At 37.9% G+C, this 20,618-nt stretch overlaps 1 protein-coding gene across 4 annotated transcripts in view; it reads left to right on the top strand.

Moving 5' to 3' along the window:
- The window catches only part of BBX (BBX, HMG-box containing), a 273,186-nt gene that overhangs the window by 213,193 nt on the left and 39,375 nt on the right, over positions 1-20,618 (top strand). For all 4 annotated transcript variants that reach the window (XM_025375460.1, XM_025375461.1, XM_025375462.1 and 1 more), the window contains one exon: positions 5,105-5,185. In XM_025375460.1, the coding sequence (XP_025231245.1) occupies positions 5,105-5,185 (81 nt within the window). The remainder of the gene's footprint in view (positions 1-5,104; positions 5,186-20,618) is intronic.

The raw sequence follows: 20,618 nt of genomic DNA on the forward strand, positions 1-20,618 counted from the left end.
TATGAGCGTGTGTATTGCAATAGAAATAGAATAGGCTGTAATTACTCACTGCGATATCCCTAAAGCTCTTAGAATTATTTCGTAAAACACCATCACCTTTGAGAAAACCCAAAGACTCTTGAAATTCTTGTTTTAATTAGTCAAAAGCAAAGGTTCTCAAACTTTATAATACATCAGAGTCACCTAGAAGGCTGTTTACACACAGATTGCTGGGCCACACCGCCAAAGCTTCTGACTGATTAAATCTGGTGCTGGACCTGAGAATTTGCATTTCCAACAAGTTTCCTATTAGAGAACCACAGTTTGAGACCACGGCTCTGTAGTTATGTGTTTTTTTAAAAAACCCAAATTATTAAATCATTATTGTTAAGGCACTTATTAATATCTCTGGGACTTCACGGTGGAAGGGTCAAGAGAGGAAGGGATTGATGTATAATAGAAAATTACTGAGTGGAGCACTTTATAGCCCTTCTCTTTTCAGAGGGATTCCTTGTCCTATTATGTACATTTAAAGAGAAGTGGGTGTTTATATAAGCTAGGAAACAATTTATCTTTTAAAAATATTTAGCTTTGTAATATCATTTTAAGATCAGGCATGCAAAATTCTCAGAAACTATTTCTGTTCATTTTATTTACAAACTCTTATAACGCTGGGAAGAAGTTAACTAGATTTTCTCTTGGAAATGGGTTATTTGTCGTGTGAAATGTTTATCTGAGAAACATACTTTTAACAGTAAACCTGGTAATTTCTTTAAGTGGAAATGTTTTGTTTTGTTTTGTTTTTTTCATTGAGTCCTGATCTCTTCCTTGCAAGATGAGAAAGATATTTTTCCTTCTTAACCAAATCTGATCATTGAAAAACTCATTGAAGTTAATCTATATGGAACCATGAAACTGAATAAACATATTTGTTTTTAGGTACCTCATAAATGTTTACATTTAAGAGGAGAAAAATCAGGATTTTGAAAGAAATACAGAACGCAGGGACAGTTTCTCACTCCCCACCCCCGGTTTCAGCCTGTCTGCCATTCCAAGGTGACAGTCATATTTCATCCAGATTCAGCCTGGCCCATCCAAAGTGCCATCTACTCTGTGTTTCCAGGCTCTGATCCATTAAGTTGGTCAGAATGAGTTTCCTAACTGCATCTTCTGTTTACAGGTAGTGACACATCAGTCACTTTTTAGATCTGGTTTACCAAAGACTAATGACCAAATATAATGTCAGAAAGGAACTGTTGTCTAATTATTTAACAGGCTTAAAAGCCATGACCAATCCACATATTCTCTGATCTGCTCTGTGGCTGACTCTTACACCTAGAGGATATCTTTGCATTGAAAAATTATATTTACCTTGAAGACACAGAGCTAATCTGGGTGATTTAGATAGATTTGGACTTTAAAACTTCCCTTCGAAGATATTTACTTTGCCTATATAAATATAACTATAATGTCACCAAAATTAAAATATTGTCACCATTGTATATAAGCAGTAGGTATAAATTTAATGCATTTATTTTCATGAGGGAATGCTCAGTTTGTTACACAATATTACAGTCAATTTAAAACACCATATACTTACACTGTGGCTCACGCCTGTAATCCCAGCACTTTGGGAGGCCGAGGCAGGCAGATCACGAGGTCAGAAGATCGAGACCATCCTGGCGAGCACGGTGAAACCCCGTCTCTACTAAAAATACAAAAAACATTAGCCAGGCATGGTGGCGGGCGCCTGTAGTCCCAGCTACTTGGGAGGATGAGGCAGGAGAATGGCGGGAACCCGGGAGGCGGAGCTTGCAGTGAGCCGAGATGACACCACTGCACTCCAGCCTGGTGACAGAGCGAGACTCCATCTCAAAAAAAAAAAAAAATACTTACACTGTAACTAATCAGTGGATGTATTATGTGTTTTATTGGAAGCACTAATATTTCTTTTTAGATAAGGAAGATAAGGAAAGGAACACCTTATTTGCTCTTTGACTCACTTATTCTTTTAACAATTATCAGTCATCTTCTCCCAAACTACAATATTTACAATACCTTTATAATTGCAAAAGACTTCCACCATTACCTAATTTGATTCTGGTCTTTACCACCTGTTTGTTCACCCACCTCAGACAGCCATAAAATTAGCAATTTAACATCCAGGGTGATCATTTTTCTTAGCACTTTAGCTGTACCTCATGTACTGTCACATCTACCCTGTAGCTAGCCTTTATGGTTGAATATTGTTTATCCGAACATCACATAATAGTCAGAAGAGAGACTACAGTGAAATTAACTTATTGGCAAGCCCTATCCAATTTGAGGAAAATAAGAAGCGTGCCCATGAACATCCTATGCAGTCTGGCCCACTAGTGCCCTCTACCTACCAACCTAGCAAACACACACTGCCCTCCAGACTGACCAGTCATTGGAAAACAGATGTTAACTATATTGTTCCTATCTGAAAGGATGTATATGTCTCTTAGGCAGAACAGCATGGGCAGGAGTAAACAGTGATATAACAAATCATTGTTGTACTAGCTGTGCTTGAAATTGAAGCCATCAGCATAGATGAGAGAGGGCCCTAAGACAAAATACTAAGGAAAAACATTGAAGGGATTGTTATGGAAAGAAGAGCCAGCAAAGAAGAACCACGAGGAGTGGCCTGAGACATATGAGGAAAGCAAGGACCCTGCGGTAACGGAAGGGCAGGAAGGAGTTTTCCTAAAGAAAGACTAGCACTGTCAAATGCTGCAAAGAAATTAAGATAAGGACCAAGCCATGGAAATTAACATATGCTCTGTTTTCCACACTTCCTTCCCTCAAATTAAGTTTTTGATTTAACTTTTAGAAATCATACCTCACACTGTATAATGCCATAAAAATGTTACTGTTAGGAGATTCTGGAAATGTCGGACTACTAAAATATGTTGAACCTCCCCCCACACATGCCCTTTTGGGAATCAGGCTTCCAGCAACCTTGAGCATTTAAAATGCTTCCCTGTACCTGCAAGCAGGTGAAAATCCTCCCAGAGGCAATAAGGAAAACGGTTCTCACTAAACCGAAGGGGACCATTCTCAAGCCTCCTCTCTGACAGCTGTGCTTTAACTCTAAGGGCAGGTAGTGCATCCATGCAGTCAGTCATTCATGAGCCTCTCAGTGTGCCATGCACTGCATTGGGCACAGGATATGTGGGAGTGACATACACAGGGAACGAAAACCTGCAGTGAGGTTTCAAAAGCAACAGCAGGGGGAGCCGGTGGAAGACGCAGAAAAACAGCATGGGTGTGAAGTGCAGCGCTACCCAGCTTGTGGTCCTTCAATAATTCTTGAGCGTGTCATGGGATTATGCGACAAATTTAATGCTCTCCAAATTACTAAATTTAATAACTATCTGCAGACACTGCTACTTTTAATTCTCTTCCACTTCAGTGTGTAACTAATTTTTCGAGTTGTACTAAAAAGGTGTTTATGTTTAAGTGTTAAAGATAAATCATTCTCAGTAATAATTGGGCCATTTATTTAGAGCATAATATCTCTTCAGCACTGCCCTACACTAGCATCCAACCTAATCTTAACAGCATAATTCCGGGCAGGTATTACTGTTCGTATTTTGAAGGTAAGGTAAATGAGGCTCAAAATCTTATTTGCTTAAGTCCACACAGCAGCAAGTAATGAAAGCTTGCCTGTCTGGCACAAAGGCCATATTCTTTGCGTTGATTCAAGGCACTGGCATTTATGTTCAGTCCTTCATTCCCTGAAGCACTGAGAGCCAGTGGTATTAATGTGTTTGTTTTCTCTTAGTCTCCTGATGAGGTGAGTAATTGAATTCAACATGTCTAGAAAAGGTAGAAGTAGCATTTATCAGTGAAAATTCGGCAAGAAGAAAATATTCCAAACTTCAGAAAGATTGAGCCCCATAAATTCATCTTCTAAAGAAAAAGTAAATGATAGAGATGAATAGAAAAACGCTCTGTTAAAACTGATAGCGCCTAGGAGGAACTTCCTTAAGCTAGGCCCTTTTTAGTGGCCTAGGTAGGCCATTATTAAATACATGCTTCTACAAAGACCTGTTATTCAGCAAGTATTCTAGGGAAAATCTCCTCTAGCACAAAGCACCCAGTGTCTCTGGGAGCTAGCAACTTCATAGAATCACCTGTGGGATCTGTGGTCACCTTTAAGGATATAGTCATAAGCAGGATTACCTACTAAATGGAAATGAGAAATAGCTTTGTTTTTAACTGAGAAAGAATTCAGAATCACAAAGGATCTAAAAGCTTAGACCATAGCTATCTACTCTTAACAATGACAGAACTTCTCCGGGTAAAGATGCTTTGTAAATGTCTTTAAGAATGTATGTCTTTCTCAGCTCTTATCGAGGCTAGAAATTGAAAATGAAGTTTTTATTAAAAAAATGAGAAAAGACAGCGCTGTTCATTTTTAACAATGCCCAGCCACTATTTAGCCAAATTTACAGAAGATTATGTAGTCAATGTTAATGTCGTACATATGTTATATGCAATACAGCATAAGCCATTAACTGTACAACTCAGATTTGTGATCTTGATTATCAGTCTTTGCATGTACATTAGAGCATACTCTGAAAGCCAGGGTCAGTGTTTTATATAAAACTCTTAGGTTCCTAAGCTGCTGTCATGTGGCCTTACACATATATGTTGGATTCTAAACAAAATTTGTTGACTGACTTGATGCTGTCTTTCCACAGAGATCCCAAATATATTCCTCAAAAAAAAATTGTTTGGTAAATGCAAAATAACTCTAAATCTCTTTTATATTTGACTAGTTGTTAAGTTGGTACTTAAATAGAAATTGAAATACATTTCTCACTTTAAGGTTATAGAGTTAAATTTAAAGCCTGGAATATCTAAGACAATATTCTCACTATTAAACAGCCATACCGACTTTTGTTATTATTTTTGAGGTCATTTACTGAAAATGGTTCTCAAAATGATCATCCCAGATGTGACGTGTTTTGTTATTTGGTACACAAGAGCAATGATACTCTCAAAAACTAAGAAAAATTCCTGAATGTGTATGAATGAGAAGCAAAGATTCTGGTATCACAACTAATATTCTCTATGTGGATTGTCTTTAATATAGATTTCTTCAAACACTTCGCAGTTGGGTGGTGCTGAGCCTGTAAAACGCTGTGGAAAGTCTGCACTCTTTCAACTGGCAGAGGCAAGTTCCTAAGAATATATAGAGATAAGATCTGCAGAGGTGGAAATCGCAAAATATTCTAACAGTGTTTCCTAAACTGCACCATCTCTCCTGTGACCATAAAACGAGTTACATCTAATTTTCAACAATGAGAGGGTTAACCTTTAATTTAGGAAAACTGAATTTTGCCACTAAGAGTCATTAAGCATTGGGAAAGGTTACCCGGCGATACTGCAAAATTTTTTTCACAGGTAATATTTTAAAATAAGGTTACTTCGATTGGCTATGTAAGTCCAGCCTGAACACAAAAGAATAGCTGTGGTTATTTTCCCCTTTTCTGATTCCCATAAACCATCTATAAATCTCCAGAATGCGCTGCTTTTACATCAGATGGTTGATGTTTGAATTTTTGTTTTCCTGGTGAAGAATTCATATGACATGTTCTAAAATCTGATGTTATAAGATGAATCAGTTGTACATTTGATGTGACGTGTGTAAAATGCTACTCTTCCATTGGCAAAGTAGAAAACGTGCTTTCATAAAGCTGGTGAGGAACAGAGCCCTTACTGGTGGGGGATGGATTGGGGAGGAAGACGCCGGAAGCACCTGTTGCTAGGGTGGGCAAGGCAGTGGCTTTCTCTGCCAGCCTGTGACTGCCCTAACTCAAGGAAACATACAGAAGAAATGTTTCCAGCACCTGGACATTCTAGTAGCAGTTTTCTCTGTTGGTAAGATAAATTAGGAGGTAGAAAGTGGATGACCAAAAATCTCATACTAAACTTTTTTTTCTTTTCTCTCATTTTTCTGGTTTCCTTTCAATGAGCTCCCTTTGAGTTCTTTTGTAAATTTTTTGTAGTTTATTTAACTTAATGGAATAACCAATCATATTCTAAAATTTCTAAATTTTATGGTAATTTGTATCATAAAAACTTATGCATTTAAAATATATAATATCTTTAAATTCGGTTTTTAAAGATTACCAGGTCCAAATTAGAAATATAAAAATACAAAGTCCTTAAAAAGTAAAATTAATAAACAATGGAACAAACTAACCCATTGTTGTCTGACAGTACATTGACATGCTTCCTGTGTAGGACAAGTTCAGACCACAATAGAGTGCTACAAGTGACTGGGAAACTCCAAGGAAAACTAATGAAGACAGCAGGGAATAGTTCTAAAAAGAACTGCATGAGTCAGTGCAAAGTACTACTCCAGATACAGCTGAAACAGTGAAGATCTGACAGGAGAGTTCCTTTGGAGTTAGAGTTGTAAACAAATCCTAGTAAACAGACAGACTGTGAGGTCATGCATTTGTCTAGTAACTCTAAGACTGTATAGATTGTCAAGATAATTTATTTGAACGAAGTGATTATTTTTCTTGAATAATATGGGTGTATGACCCTCTGCTTGTGCTGGTTATATAATTGCGTGTGTATGTATGTGGGCATACATATATACAAAAATACATATGATTTCTTAAATATTAAACAATACTAAAATATAAAACCAACTTTCAATATGTGATATTTATCTTTAAACAGTTTTTTTTGTTAAAAATATGTGAACCTTTAGGGTACTTTGCTGCATGGGGGGCTGGTAAAGAGTGGATTCGTCTTCTCGTTTTCTTTCTTAGTCATAGCAGTCATAAAAAAAGGATTCCTTATTAAATCAGAACTCATTAAAAAGAACACTTTTCTAATTTGTAGGGATGCGTCCCAAATATGAAACAGATGCTATGGTTTAACAGATGTTTGAATGTTGGTATCATAATTTAACGGGGTAAAATGACTGAAATAAGCCTATTCCAATTATAGCAAATCAGCTTACACTAAGACTGAGTTTCTTATGACATTTGAGCAAAAATATATACTTTTAATAAAACAGAATCCCTAAAAAATAAGAAAACTTTCTTGCATTGTTATTTGCACTGAATCACTGTGATGTCTTAATACTAATACAGTGTATTTTAGAATAACATTCTAAAGCCTTCCAGTTTCTAATTAAACTTAAATATATGCACAATGGTTAAGCAGCATCTCCAGATAATCACCAGTAGATTTATGCTTTCTTAATTTTTTTATTCCATGTGTATTTGATGTCCATTTTTCATTCACAAAATATAACATTTAATTATTTCTGATGCATTTTAAGATAAATAAATATAAGATATTGAAGATTTTTCCTATTGCCTAGAATTGGTGATGGTGTCTGCAATTTGAAGACACAGCCTTAAATTCAGACATTCTAAAAGGAAATCCACCAAGAAACTACTTCCAGTTTGGGCCACACCCATCTCAGGATTTCTAAAGAGATAGCCTAATACAACTATTATCTTATTTAACACTCCAGGAGTTCCTCCTCTTATCCCCACTCCAATCTCAAGTCATCCGTTGGTAGAGGGTTATCATAGGCTATCCACACATCTGGAATATTTTGCCTTTTCTCTGTGTCCCAGGGAGGAAAGGAGAGAAGTAATTCTCATTCTTTATCTATGTCCCATGTCAAGGAAAGTGAAGGCAGCTCCAAGAGAAGCACTGTTAAAGATTGAGGGAGGTACATGCAAAAGATGTCTTCTTCTTCTTTGGCAAGAAACAAGAAATATTTTAAACATCAATTTATTGCTGGATCCTTTACCTATCTGACCAGGCAAAAAAGAAAACTGAAGGAAGTTGGCAGCATGGAGAGACTCAGAATGGCCTGCTGTACTCTTAGTTGGGCATTATAAAGATGTATGAGTTTCCCAAGGGTCAAGTGGATAAATAGAAAATAGATCCATGTGATCAGGCAAAAGACTGTTGGACAGTAACAGAGAGGGGTTGCATAAGGTAGGCCTGGGACAGTCTCTCACATCAGGGGAGAATATGGTAGAGATGCCTTTGCTCGGGACCCTCTGAGGTGTGCCTGCAAGCAGGAGTGATACTCAACTGATTTGCCTTCTTTATACTAAAGCACCAAGATACTTCCTACTGTCAGGAAAAAGCCTGTAACCCAACCACCTGAGTACCCTTCAGCACCTGGAGGGCACATCCCCTCTGATTAGGTGGCACCCCTGCCTGTTAAATGTTTTGAATATCACCCCTGCCTATGACATCCCCTGAGAACGCCATTGAGTCTTGTGTAGAGTTAGCAGGAACAAAGAAAAAAAGAAAAACATAACCATGGGCAGTTAGTTGTACCTCCCCCATTCTGTCTTCTATTCTCTAAATGAGAGGTTTTAGGCCTTGTGAAAGAAGGGCCAGGAACGAGCCCCAAACTAACTACTCACCTTTCTCCAACTCCATTCCTGTGGGTTGGAGTAAGAGGAGTGAATGAACAGTCCTTCCAAACATGGGGGTCGTTACTTCCAAGAAATGTCTTCTCCTTAGTGAGAAGTAAGAAATATTTGGGGCATATATTTACTGCTGTGCCCTATACCTGCGTAAGTAGGCAAACAAACAAACAAACAAAAAATTGGAGGAAATTGGCAGCAGGCACAGAGATACTTGGATTGGCCTGTACTCCCAGCTTTGGCATTGTAAAGACTCGCTCCCTGTTTTCCCCCTCCCCGTTCTCCTGGAGCCAGGAGATTTCCTGGGGAAGGTCCTAATTCAGGTGTGTGATTGACATTTTAAACTAGGTAGACTTTTAATAGCTGAAAGTGCCCTGAAAATTCTGGGATTTGTTCCAAATATTTTTAAGGGTTTTGTCTGAGGTCAGGGAGTTGACAAAAATACAATGCTTTATGTTGGGACCTCCACGAAGTTCATACTGTTCAGTTTATCCGTCATTTAAGTTGTGCAGGTACTATAAGGTATTGTGTTTCCTTTCGTTTTGAAATTAATTAGGTCAGGTCATGTGAAGAACAGCAAAGCATCCCCACTGGAGATCATTGTGTATTGTAGTGGCTGTAGTAGGAGGACACTGAAGAGGGTCAGAGATAGCTGAACCTGTGTACATTCCAGCAAAGAAAAATTCTACCCTTGAAGATCCCTAGTACCAAAATTGTCTAATATAAAAGTAGAACAGCTTGTTCATTTATTCTCACAATGGTTGTTGAGGATGTATTCTGTGCCAATAACAGAGATGACTGAAGTTATCTGGATGTGTATATACACATATTTTTGGTGCAATGAGAACTAAAACCTGTAAACCTTCTAAGATCAGTGATATAGGAACACGGTACCTCCAAGTGCGTTTTAGTGTTTTGGAGTGTGATTAGAGGCTGGAACATAAGCCTAAAAGATTGCTGTTCTGCTTCTCACTTTTCAGAAACCATTTTGAATGTTCTTTAAAATGCATTATACATTTTTATAGCAGCTCTTTCTACAGATAAATTATGTTATCTAACCTAAGATGATAATGACTGACATTTATAATCTGCTGTGTGTTAGGCACTGAGTACTTTATATGTACTAATGTAATTCTCACAGCTGTCCTCTGAGGTAGCTACTATCATTCTTCTTTTACACATTAGGAAACCAAAAGGTATAGAAGTTGTATAACTTGTTTAAGGTCACATGGACAGTAAGTGTTAGAGCCTAGATAGGAACCCAGGCAGTCTGTCTCCATAGCCTGCACTCTTAAACACTAGGCTGTTCTCATGCCTTGTTTTAGATGAATAGAAAAGACTGTGCAAGTTGCTTGTTATAGGAGTGTGCACATTATAAAAGTCTCTATGGAAGACAGCTTACTCCTACACATGTATGTGTGGCTGAATAAGATGACAGATCGTCCAAGACTGCTGTCAAATAAATGGAGCTCATATTTTCTTTTTAAAAACTCTGTGCTTTTGAAACTGCCAGGATGCATCTTACAACCTTAAATAAGTGTTTGTTTGGGAATGTACTTTGGAAGATACTGTGGGAATTGTAGGAAATTATGGTATACAACTCCTGTCCTCAAGGAGCTTATGCTCTAGTTGTAGAGATATAACAATTTAAGGAATAAGAAATAGTGCAAGTGATTTTAAAAGGAATCATTCAATGAAATGATGAAACTCCACTTGAGTGATGAGTGACACACAAAAATGAATGTGTGAAACTAGGGAAGGGAGAAAATATTAGCAGGCATGTTTTGGAGACCAAGCACAGGGGAAAGAAAAACAAAGATGGTTTTCAATGAAGGGCTTACTTAGGCACCACTAGAAGCTGAAACTAGCAGTCTCTGGGTGACATCCAACCTGCAGAGATCCTTTGTTTGGCCTATATTTTGTTGACCTATATTATATTTTACAGTTCAATTCATGGCTAATATTTGAAGATTAAAACTTCAAATAAATACAGATTTCTGACTTCTGAAAATTTAGAGGACCTAGAGACATCAAGCTGGCCTCCCTGCATGAGAACAATTGGTCAGAGTTGATTAGTGGTTGCCCTCTTCGATGCTTGTTCTCCAAATGACTGTCCTGTCCTTTCCCTGTTGAGCCCTGAGTCTGAGGCCAACAGTCATTGCCATTATCCACTAAAATTTGCTCACTTCCCTCCTTTATACCTGACCACCGTATGTAGCGGGGATTGTGACTTACACATAATTAAATGGACAGCTGGGGGAGATAAAGCAAAGGGATTAAGGCAAGCACAGGAGAAAGGTGGATGGTAACAAGTCTATCAGATTGGCAGGAATAGAGGACTGTGTTTATGGAAGATGAAGGTAAAGTGTAGCTGTGAGTCAGAATTGGGAGAATGTTTAGTGCAGAACAAATAAATATGTACTTGAAAATAATGAGGAGCCGTTGAAGATTTGGGATGGGGTTACACAGTGATAAAAGCAGCACTTAGAGAGATCTTCTTGGCAGCTATGTATGGAATGGAGTGGAAAGCCCCTGTGGACATCAGGTATGAGAAGATAAGAACCAGAATTGAGAGAGCTGACAGTGGGAAAGGGAGGCAGAAAGAGATTCCAGGGGTATTCAAGTGAATTGTTTGAGTGAGTCAATGTGAGAGGCAAAGAAAAAGAGGAGTCAAAGATGACTCCAACACTGAACCTGAGTGTTTGACCTTGACCTTGTAGCCCTGCTTCAGGAAGGTTGGTTGGTTGCAAACAAAGAGTAAGCCCTGCTAGTAGAAAAGAAGAGCTGAAAGATGCTGAGGGTAGGGGGAAGAGAAATTCAATAATAGAAAAGTGGAAAGGGAGAAGATTGCTAGCCAAGTAAATAGGAAGCAGAAACCTGCATTCCTGAGAGCACAGACGACAGAGACAGTCACCATAGATCCCTCCACTGTTCCCAATTATTGGTGGTATTTGATCAATGTATGACTCCATTTAAGACTTCTGTTGTCTTCATATTATTGATGTGCATTATCCATCCTATTATAACCCCCTTAAAACCTAGAACATCCCACCTCAGCTCCTCCTACACTATCATCATATAAATGAATTCTAATACTTAAAATACATTTAAGGGGACCTTTGTGGTAGATTTCTTTCCTTATCATTTTATACAAAGTTGTGAGTTGTTTTTAGAAAACTCCTGTTCTAAATCTTTTCGCCTCATCCCCAATTGCACTAGATTATTTTTGGAGGAACAGAAAGTATAGGAATGTACTTAATGACTGCCCTTAACCTCTTTGCGGCAGACTTTAGTAGATGGGCTTATGGAGCAAAGGCCACCTCCACCCCATTCAGAGTCTTCAGAAACAGTACCATTTCTGAGGAAATAGTGAGTTGAGAAAAATATTTCAGTCACCATGTTACCTAGTCCAGTTGTTTCAGCAAACTACAAAACTGTTAAATACACCCAGACTTTAGTGTTGAGAGAAGCTTAGACCACTGTTCTGTGACCAGTTATCTCTTATGATAAACGGAATTGAATTTTTTAGCAGCAATGCTATTCTCAGAAACCATCAACCAGTGTGTATTTCTCTGGCACAAGCATTCGGGTTTTATTTAATTATGGGAGAAATGCTCATCCTGAAAAACACTGCTAAAATGCCATCCTAAGGTTATGTCTACACTGTTTTGGCAGATAATAAGCCAGTACAAAATGATTGTAAATATACCTTGGCTGCAAAACATTTGTTTTGTACTAAAAAGCAGAGATTTGGAAATGGAAACTTCTTGATTGGTGTCAGTAGGTCTGTTTTCACACTGCCTTGTTTTTAATCTAGCCAACTCCTTTATAATAGACAATGAAAGACAACGTATAATTAAGAGCAAAATTATATGGTGCATTTTGGAACTACTTACCATTTCTTAGGACAGGTTGAGCATCTCTAATTTGAAAATTAAAAATCCAAAATGGTGTAGAATCCAAAACTTTGAGTTCTGACATGACCTCACAAGCAGAAAATTTCACACCTGACACCGTTGCTTTTTGATAGTTCAGTGTACACAAACTTTGTTCCATATACAGTTATTTCAAATAGTGTATGAAATTACCTTCAGACTATTTATATACAGTGTATATGAAACATAAATGAATTTTGTGTTCAGACTTGGGTCCTATCCCTAAGATGTCTCATTATGTATGTGCAAATATTTCACAATTCTAAACAGTCCAAAATCTGAGACACTTCTAATGCCAAAGTTTTCGCATAGGGGATACACAACCTCTGCCAGTTCAATGGTTTCTGCTTCTGTGGTATTACTTTCTATCTAGTACACATAATTTATTTTTCCACTGATCATTTTATTAAATCTTTTAAAGCAGAACACATTAAAAAATGAATATCTTAACATCAGTGGAAAAGAATACATTTTAAAATACATCTGATTCAGAAAGATTAAAGCTTGATGCAGCCAAGGTTTATTTTATCTTTAAAGCGAGTCCCCAATAACAAACTGAGCCTAAGGTATGGTTTTACCTGAACTAAAAGTGTGACAGTCCCCCTGAACCCAGGAACATAAAATATAATCCCTTTACTACACATTTTATCTCACCCCTTCAGTATTTCTATTGAATTGTTTTCTTTGTAATCATTTTGAAGAAGAAAACTTTTTATTCATGGTCTAACATGCACATCCTTAGGAATCCTAGGTATTAACATATTGATTTTTGTTTTTCTCTTGGGAGTGAGTTCCATTTCTTCCAGCACATCACTGTCAGACCCTTCTGACTACACAGAACAGTGAGAAACCTCAGTATGGTTTTTATTGACAGAGATAAAATATTGGTGATTAATTTCACTGGTATTCTTGGGAGGTATAACTAAGGACAGTATGATTGCTGGGCTGGACCAAGCGGTAGCATGGTCGTAATTAGCATTGTTTTTGTTGTTGTTGTTGTTGCTATTTTTTGAGACGGAGTCTCCCTCTGTTGCCCAGGCTGGAGTGCAGTGGCACGATCTCAGCTCACTGCAACCTCTGCCTCCCGGATTCAAGCAATTCTCCTGCCTCAGCCTCCTGAGTAGCTAGGATTACAGGTGCATGCCACCACACCCATCCAATTTTGTATTTTCAGTAGACACAGGGTTTCACCATGTTGGTCAGGCTGGTCTCGAACTCCTAACCTCAGGTGATCCACCCGCCTCAGCCTCCCAAAGTGCTGGGATTATAGGCATGAGCCACCGCACCCAGCCACCATTGTTTTTTATAGACTTGTAAAGTAACTCTTTCATTGTATGAATCAGAATACATTTTAAATTCATAGATTACCTCAGAACTAATGAACCATCCTATTAAACACAATTATCTGTTGAATGCCTTCTTTTTGAAAGGTACTAGGGTATTCTTGAAGGAGAATACAAAGGTGAACAGAATACATTTTATGCCCACTGAGTTACAGTTATAAAAAAATAAAGTAGTACCTGAGGGAATAGACGATAGTTATCAAGTATTTATGCCCATCATTTGATTTACAACATTAACATTTTAACTTCTTTGAATGCAGTCACGGGAATTCCATCTCTGGAAAGTGTCCAGATGATTTTTCATTCTTTTTAAAAATGTTATTGTCCAATTTAAAATAATATTAGAAGAATACATTGTCATTTACTGAGGCATGTACTGTTTCAATACCTGATTAATAACTCACCCTCTATTAAGGGCAACTTGAGTAAATTAATAATAGCCATTAATTCTGTTTCCCAAAATGCAGCCTTATTCACTTGAGTTCACATTGATTTATGTTCTTTTATGTCTTCTGTGTGCTTGTATGTGTGCCCATCCATGCATACATTTGTCAGTCCCACTACAGTGTTGATGAGTGCATCCAAAAGTAGATGTGAGTGGATCTACTTGTACCCCAGAGTAGAACTGAGCTTTCTTACATGTTTCTTAGAGTTGCTTCTTGAAAAACAACTGATTTGAGGTCTTCCTGAATCTAATTTTGTTGTGTATTTTCTCCCAATGATAGAATCATTCAACCCTAGAATGAACACTTAGAGCAAGGCAGTCTACCAAAGACATGTCATGTTATTAATGATACTAATATGAATATTACTGTTAAGCTAGTATTTATTCCGTATGGCATAAGGCCCCAGAGGGATGGTTATTACAATACATTATTTTAGCTCTGTACTAGGCACTATTTTAAGTACTGTTACATGTGCAGCTCATTGAACCTCACAGTTTTCCCAAGGCAATAATTTTAGCATGCATATTTTATAGATTGAGAAACTGAGGCACAGAAAAATTTAGGGAAAATAGCTAATCAGTAGCAGAGCCTGTCTATAGTCCTAGACAGTCTGGCCCTGGCTCCAGCATCCCTGCTTTTTGGGGGGGTTTGGGGTGTGTGTGTGGGTGGGTGTGTGCATGTTTTCTTTTTTTCTTGAGATAGGGTGTTACTGTGTTACTCACACTGGTCTGAAACTCCTGACCTGAAGCGATCGTCTTGCCTCAGCCTCCCAAATCGTTGGGATCATAGGTGTGAGCTAACCTCACCTGGCCCATCCCTGCCTTTTGAAACTGCCTTCCAGTACATCACTGTCAGACTTTTTTGACTACACAAGACAGTGACCACCGATGGCTACCGACTGCCTTTCCTCAGCTCCTGTGTCCCCTGCTTCCACCTGAGTTCCTCCAGTAGGAGGCACTGGCTGGAGACTGGGGAATGGGAGGACGGGAGAGGCCAGGGATTTGCTTACATCCAAGAGTGATGCATCTTATAAATGTTACTACATTCGTATCTGTTCCCAGGTTTTGTTTATATCTTGTAGAAATGCCTAATATGCAGTGGAACAAATATCAAAAATAAAAATTATGGAATTTATTTGTAATTATTTTCATATTAATAGACAAGAAACTAAAGTGCTTAGAAGAAGATGCTTAAAAGGAGAATACTTTAGAAGGAAAATGCTTTAAAAAGTCAAATATATACTTTTCACGTAAGGAAAAGTCAGTTTAAAAACATTCAGAGACTGAACATGCAAATAAGCACTAAAATGGAAAAAGGACCAAGGTCAATGAGAATGTCTGTCTGTCTCTCCACACACATATACACATCCAATCTCAGTAAAAGAATGAGGAAGATTTTTTCAAATTGTGATTATGCATAAACTCTAATGAATTCATTTGTAAAAGAATATAAATCTTGCTTGACAACCAAGGAGAAATACAAAAATACAAAAGTATGGTATTGACTAGTAAGAAAAAAGTTACTCTAAAATCCAGTATGAGGTAGGGCTTGGCAAAAACAAACAAATCTTAAGACAATTTTCAGCTGTTGAGAGCTACATCAAGAAATTGGCTTTGTCTGGATTAGAGAAAGTAAAGCCAACAAGAAACAAGAGAAGGTAAACTATATAATTATTGCTTTTGTCACCATTTGGTGGGGGGCAAGGAAAATTATGATCAAACCAAAAAGTATAGGTAAAAAAAGAAGATAAGTATATATTAAATCAAAGTTAGAAAAAGCTAGAATATGATTCCTCAAGGATCTAGAACCAGAAATACCATTTGACCCAGCAATCCCATTACTAGGTATATACCCAAAGGATTATAAATCATTCTGCTATAAAGACACATGCACACGTATGTTTATTGCAGCACTGTTCACAATAGCAAAGACTTGAAACCAACTCAATTGCCCATCAATGATAGACTGGATAAAGAAAATGTGGCACATATACACCATGGAATACTAGGCAGCCGTAAAAAAGAATGAGTTCATGTCCTTTGCAGGGACATGGATGAAGCTGGAAACCATCATTCTCAGCAAACTAACACAGGAACAGAAAACCAAACACTGTATGTTCTCACTCATTAGTGGGAATTGAACAATGAGAACACATGGACACAGGGAGGGGAGCATCACACACTGGGACCTGTCACAGGGTAGGGGGCTAGGGGAGGGATAGGATAGCATTAGGAGAAATACCTAATGTAGATGACGGATTGATGTTGCAGCAAACCAGCATGGCACGTGTATACCTATGTAACAAACCTGTACATTCTGCATATGTATCCCAGAACTTAAAGTGTAATAATAATATATATAATATATTGTTTATTTTATATATTATTTTTATTTATATATTTATTTTATATATTATATAAAATATATTATATATAAATAATACACACACACACACACACACACACACACACACATATCCCAGAGTCAACAGGGAACTGGTAAAGAGGCATCAGGGTAAGCAAAGGCAGCTTCTCTCCCATGGATGTGAAGATACATATATGTATCCAATTTTAAAAAAGGAGAAAAAGCTAGAATACAGTACACATGGTCTTAGTATATTAATTCAGGTTTCTGACAATGGAAAAAACAGATTGTAGGATACCACAAGACCTTGCAAATTGGGTTTCAATCTCACTTTTGGTAATCTTTGACAAGTTGTGTGAAATAGGAGAGCTCAATAGGAACAAAAAGGAGAAAAGTTCACTGTAATTTTTAAAAATAATAAGCCTGATTTCTAAAATACAGACTATTAATTCCTAGAAACCTTTGAAAATTATTTTAATTGGAAATTCATTCTAATCATGTTTGAATCCACAGAAAAGAAGATGAAAACAGAGAATTATCAAAGTTTCTCTGAAAAGGGTCATTGTCAAATATGCCAGAGTCTCTTTGCCCTGCCCACTGCCTTTTGCCCCACGTGACTGCTGACTGCCTTTTCTTGGCTCTAGGCCCCCTGCTTCCACGCAGGTTCTGCTAATGGGAGACCCTGGCAGGAGATTGGGAGATGGGAGGCAGTGAGAGGCCAGGGTCAACAGGGAACTGGTGAAGAGGCATCAGGGTAAGGCAAAGGCAGCTTCTCTTCCATGTTCCAGCGCTCTCCAGATAGGTGCGCCATGCTTCCATCTTCCACTGGGCTTCAGTGTCACTCTTTCCCCATTGTTTCTTCTGTGGCTTCCTGCTGTCCCTAACCCCTCACCACCTCCTGTGTTGCCTCACCACCTCCTGTTTGGGTGTCTCAGTTCTTCGTGGCCTGTGTAACTAACCTAATCCCTGCCTTAAATTCCCACTGCTAGTTACGCTTTAGGTTGCTTCCGTTTGCCTAATTAGACCCTGACTGGTACAAAAGCCAGCCTCATTTTCTATTTGGTATAGTTACGGTTGGTCATAAAATTGAGTAAGAGAATGCTGTTGGCATGCCGTATCCAGATTTTAGCAAGACTTTTGACAGATAGTGTTACAATGTTTTGTGAACAAAATGGGAGGATTTCAACTGGATGAAAAAAAAGTATTCTTAGATTGCTGAAGTTTATTAATGTTCAGATCATCTTCATGAAAGGGCTCTAGAAGTTTGGCAGAAGGCCCTGTCCTTAGCCATGTTTTACTCAACATTATTACCAAAGATTTGGACAAAGACATGAAAAGCAGCTTTATTTAATGTGTGTATAGTACAAAGATGGAAGATAATTCACATTTTGAAGAGATAAACGTAATAAGAAAAAGGGGAAAGTCTTGCATCTAAGTGCAAAACATAAATTATAAAAATACAGAATAAAAGAGACCAAGTTTACCAGCCTATTATGTGGGTATGGAAATCCAGGATTTTACATGACCATAAACCCAACATAAGCCAGATGGGTGACCTATTTTTAAAAAAATTAATCTCTGGGTCCCATTAAAAGAGCATTCCTATAAACTGACAAGTAGTTATGCCTTCTAATCTAGTATAGGCTAGGAACATAATCTTAGACAGATATTGTTAAGTTGAAATAGCCAGCCAAACGCAGTGGCACATGCCTGTGCTTCCAGCACTTTAGGAGGCTGAGGCAGGAGGATCGCTTGAGGCCAGGAGTTGGAGAGCATCCTAGGCAACAGAGCAAGACCCCTATTCTCTACGGGGGGGAGGGGGAAAGGCCGGACACGAGCCTGTAGTCCTAACTACTCAGGAGGCTGAAATGTGAGGATCACTTGAACCCTGGAGGTCGAGGCTACCATAAGCTATGATCATGCCACTGCACTCCAGTCTACCTAATAGAGCAAGACGCTGTCATTCATAGATAGATAGATAGATAGATACATACATACATACATACATACGTACATACATACATACATGCATACATACATAGCTAGCTCTCTGATAGATAGAAAAAATTTTGAAGTATCCATTTTCCCCAACCTTTGTAAAGCTTTGTATCATTTACAAGTTGTGTTTGCATATACATTTCTTCACTTTTGCCTCACAACAGCCCAATGTAGGATATACTGTTACCCCATTTCTCAGCCTGTTTCCTCGTAGGGCTTCAAGTCTAAGTTATATAGCTTACTTTTGTGGCTTGAAGCAAACTAGGATGCTTGGTCATGAGCCCAGCCTCTTTCAATAAAACCCATCTCATTTCAGGATACCTACTGCATCTAGGTAAGAGGGACCCAACTTTTGAAGTGTGGAAGCATTTACATGTGATGAGCTGTTAAGGGAAATGGGAAGAGACTTCCGGGAACATAAAGTCTGTCTTCAAGTATCGTATCTGTGCTATGAGCAAGAGGGAATTCATGTGCTTCAGGGAACAGAACTGAGGCTGATTGATTTTTGCTCAATATTTTAAAAATTCCAGCAGAACTGTTGTCTGATAGAGTGATATGCACTGTCTTTGTGCAAAAGTTGGTTAACTAATTCTCAGGAATACTATAGTAAAATGAATTCCTGCAGTGGGTAGGTTAAAGTAGAAAACCTAGAGTGACACCCAACTCTGAGAGTCTGATTGGGTTTTCGGTTAATGAGTAGATTTGCGATTTGTAGTTTTAATTCAGAGTTATTTGATTTACATTTATAGTTTTACTTCCGGCAATATAATTGTTTTTCCTATAATTTAGGATTAACATACTCTGTTTGTGAAAAAATTCTTAAGAGCCTGAAATGAGGAAGTAAAGCATGACCAGTGTTCGGTGTAATTACCTACACAAGAAATATTGTGCTATTTCCCAGAATACATCCCCAGAGTGAATGTGTGTATTTGCTCCATTTCATTCCTAGCTGTAGAATCCTATCGGGGTGATGAGAGAATCATTTTGAAATATATTGAAGCCTAGAATAGAATTTGCAAAGTATTATTAAGTTTGCTAAGATGAACCTGTGCAAATGCAAACTGTCAGCATACCACTAAAAACTAGTGCCTGTATGATGAAGGTTCCTGAAGTGACCTATTAAAAGCCACCAGAGTGACAGTGGTGGAAAAAACATAAAATGTACCTTGAGAATGCTTTTCTAGCCTTCTCTCCAGAACTAGTATAATTTCTGTCCCCCAACATGGGATAGGTATTCATGAAGGGCTGTAGTAATTGAGAAAAGAAAATAAAAATTATTTCAAAACTGATATAAAAGCAGTACATTCTCCCATAAGAGTAAAACATGCAGGGAATATTAAAGGTTTCAGTGATTCAGAATTAAGATAACATTTTGCTTTGAGCTTATTTCTGGTTATGTTTAATAAAGAGAAGTTCATAGTCTTCATAGCCACTTGCTGAGGTCTAAAGGTTAGCTTACCTGAGTTCCTGAAAAAGACAGCTCTGTTGTGAATCCTTAATATTTCATGTCTTCCCTGTGAATGATCTGAAGGGCTGTGTGCTCTTGTCATGTTCATTTTTTTAATTGCAGTGTCTGCCTCTCCCCACCCTTTCTTTAATTTCTTCCCAGACTTACTAATCATAACATAATTCTCACAGGAAGATTGGTGATGCATTGAAAATACTAAGAGAAAAATGAGGTAAAAGAGCATCTGGTATTTAATTCAATGTATTATCCACCTAAAAATGAATTTTACAGATGGTAATGATCTCTGACAACTTGCCATTTAATAAAATGATGGTTTTTAAAAACAAATCAGTTTCCTACCCATGTGCTTGATTTTGCATTGACTCAGCAACTCCCAATACTCTTTCCCTTCTAAGTTGCTAATACGAAGTTGATAAAATAAGTTATGACTGAGACTTCCTTTGCTGCCCTTGACCAAATCAGCATCATCAATCTCTTTATAAGTTCCTCAAAGGCAGACAGACATGACCTTACTGATTTTCGTATCATTAGTGTCCTCCATGGGGGCTGGCATTTTGGGAGCCTTGCAGTTAAGTGTGTATAAATGAAAACCCAGACACTGAAAACAGGTTTTGCAATAAGCTTAAATTTCC

This window comes from Theropithecus gelada, chromosome 2, assembly GCF_003255815.1.
Source record: "Theropithecus gelada isolate Dixy chromosome 2, Tgel_1.0, whole genome shotgun sequence".
Classification (NCBI taxonomy): Eukaryota; Metazoa; Chordata; class Mammalia; order Primates; family Cercopithecidae; genus Theropithecus; species Theropithecus gelada.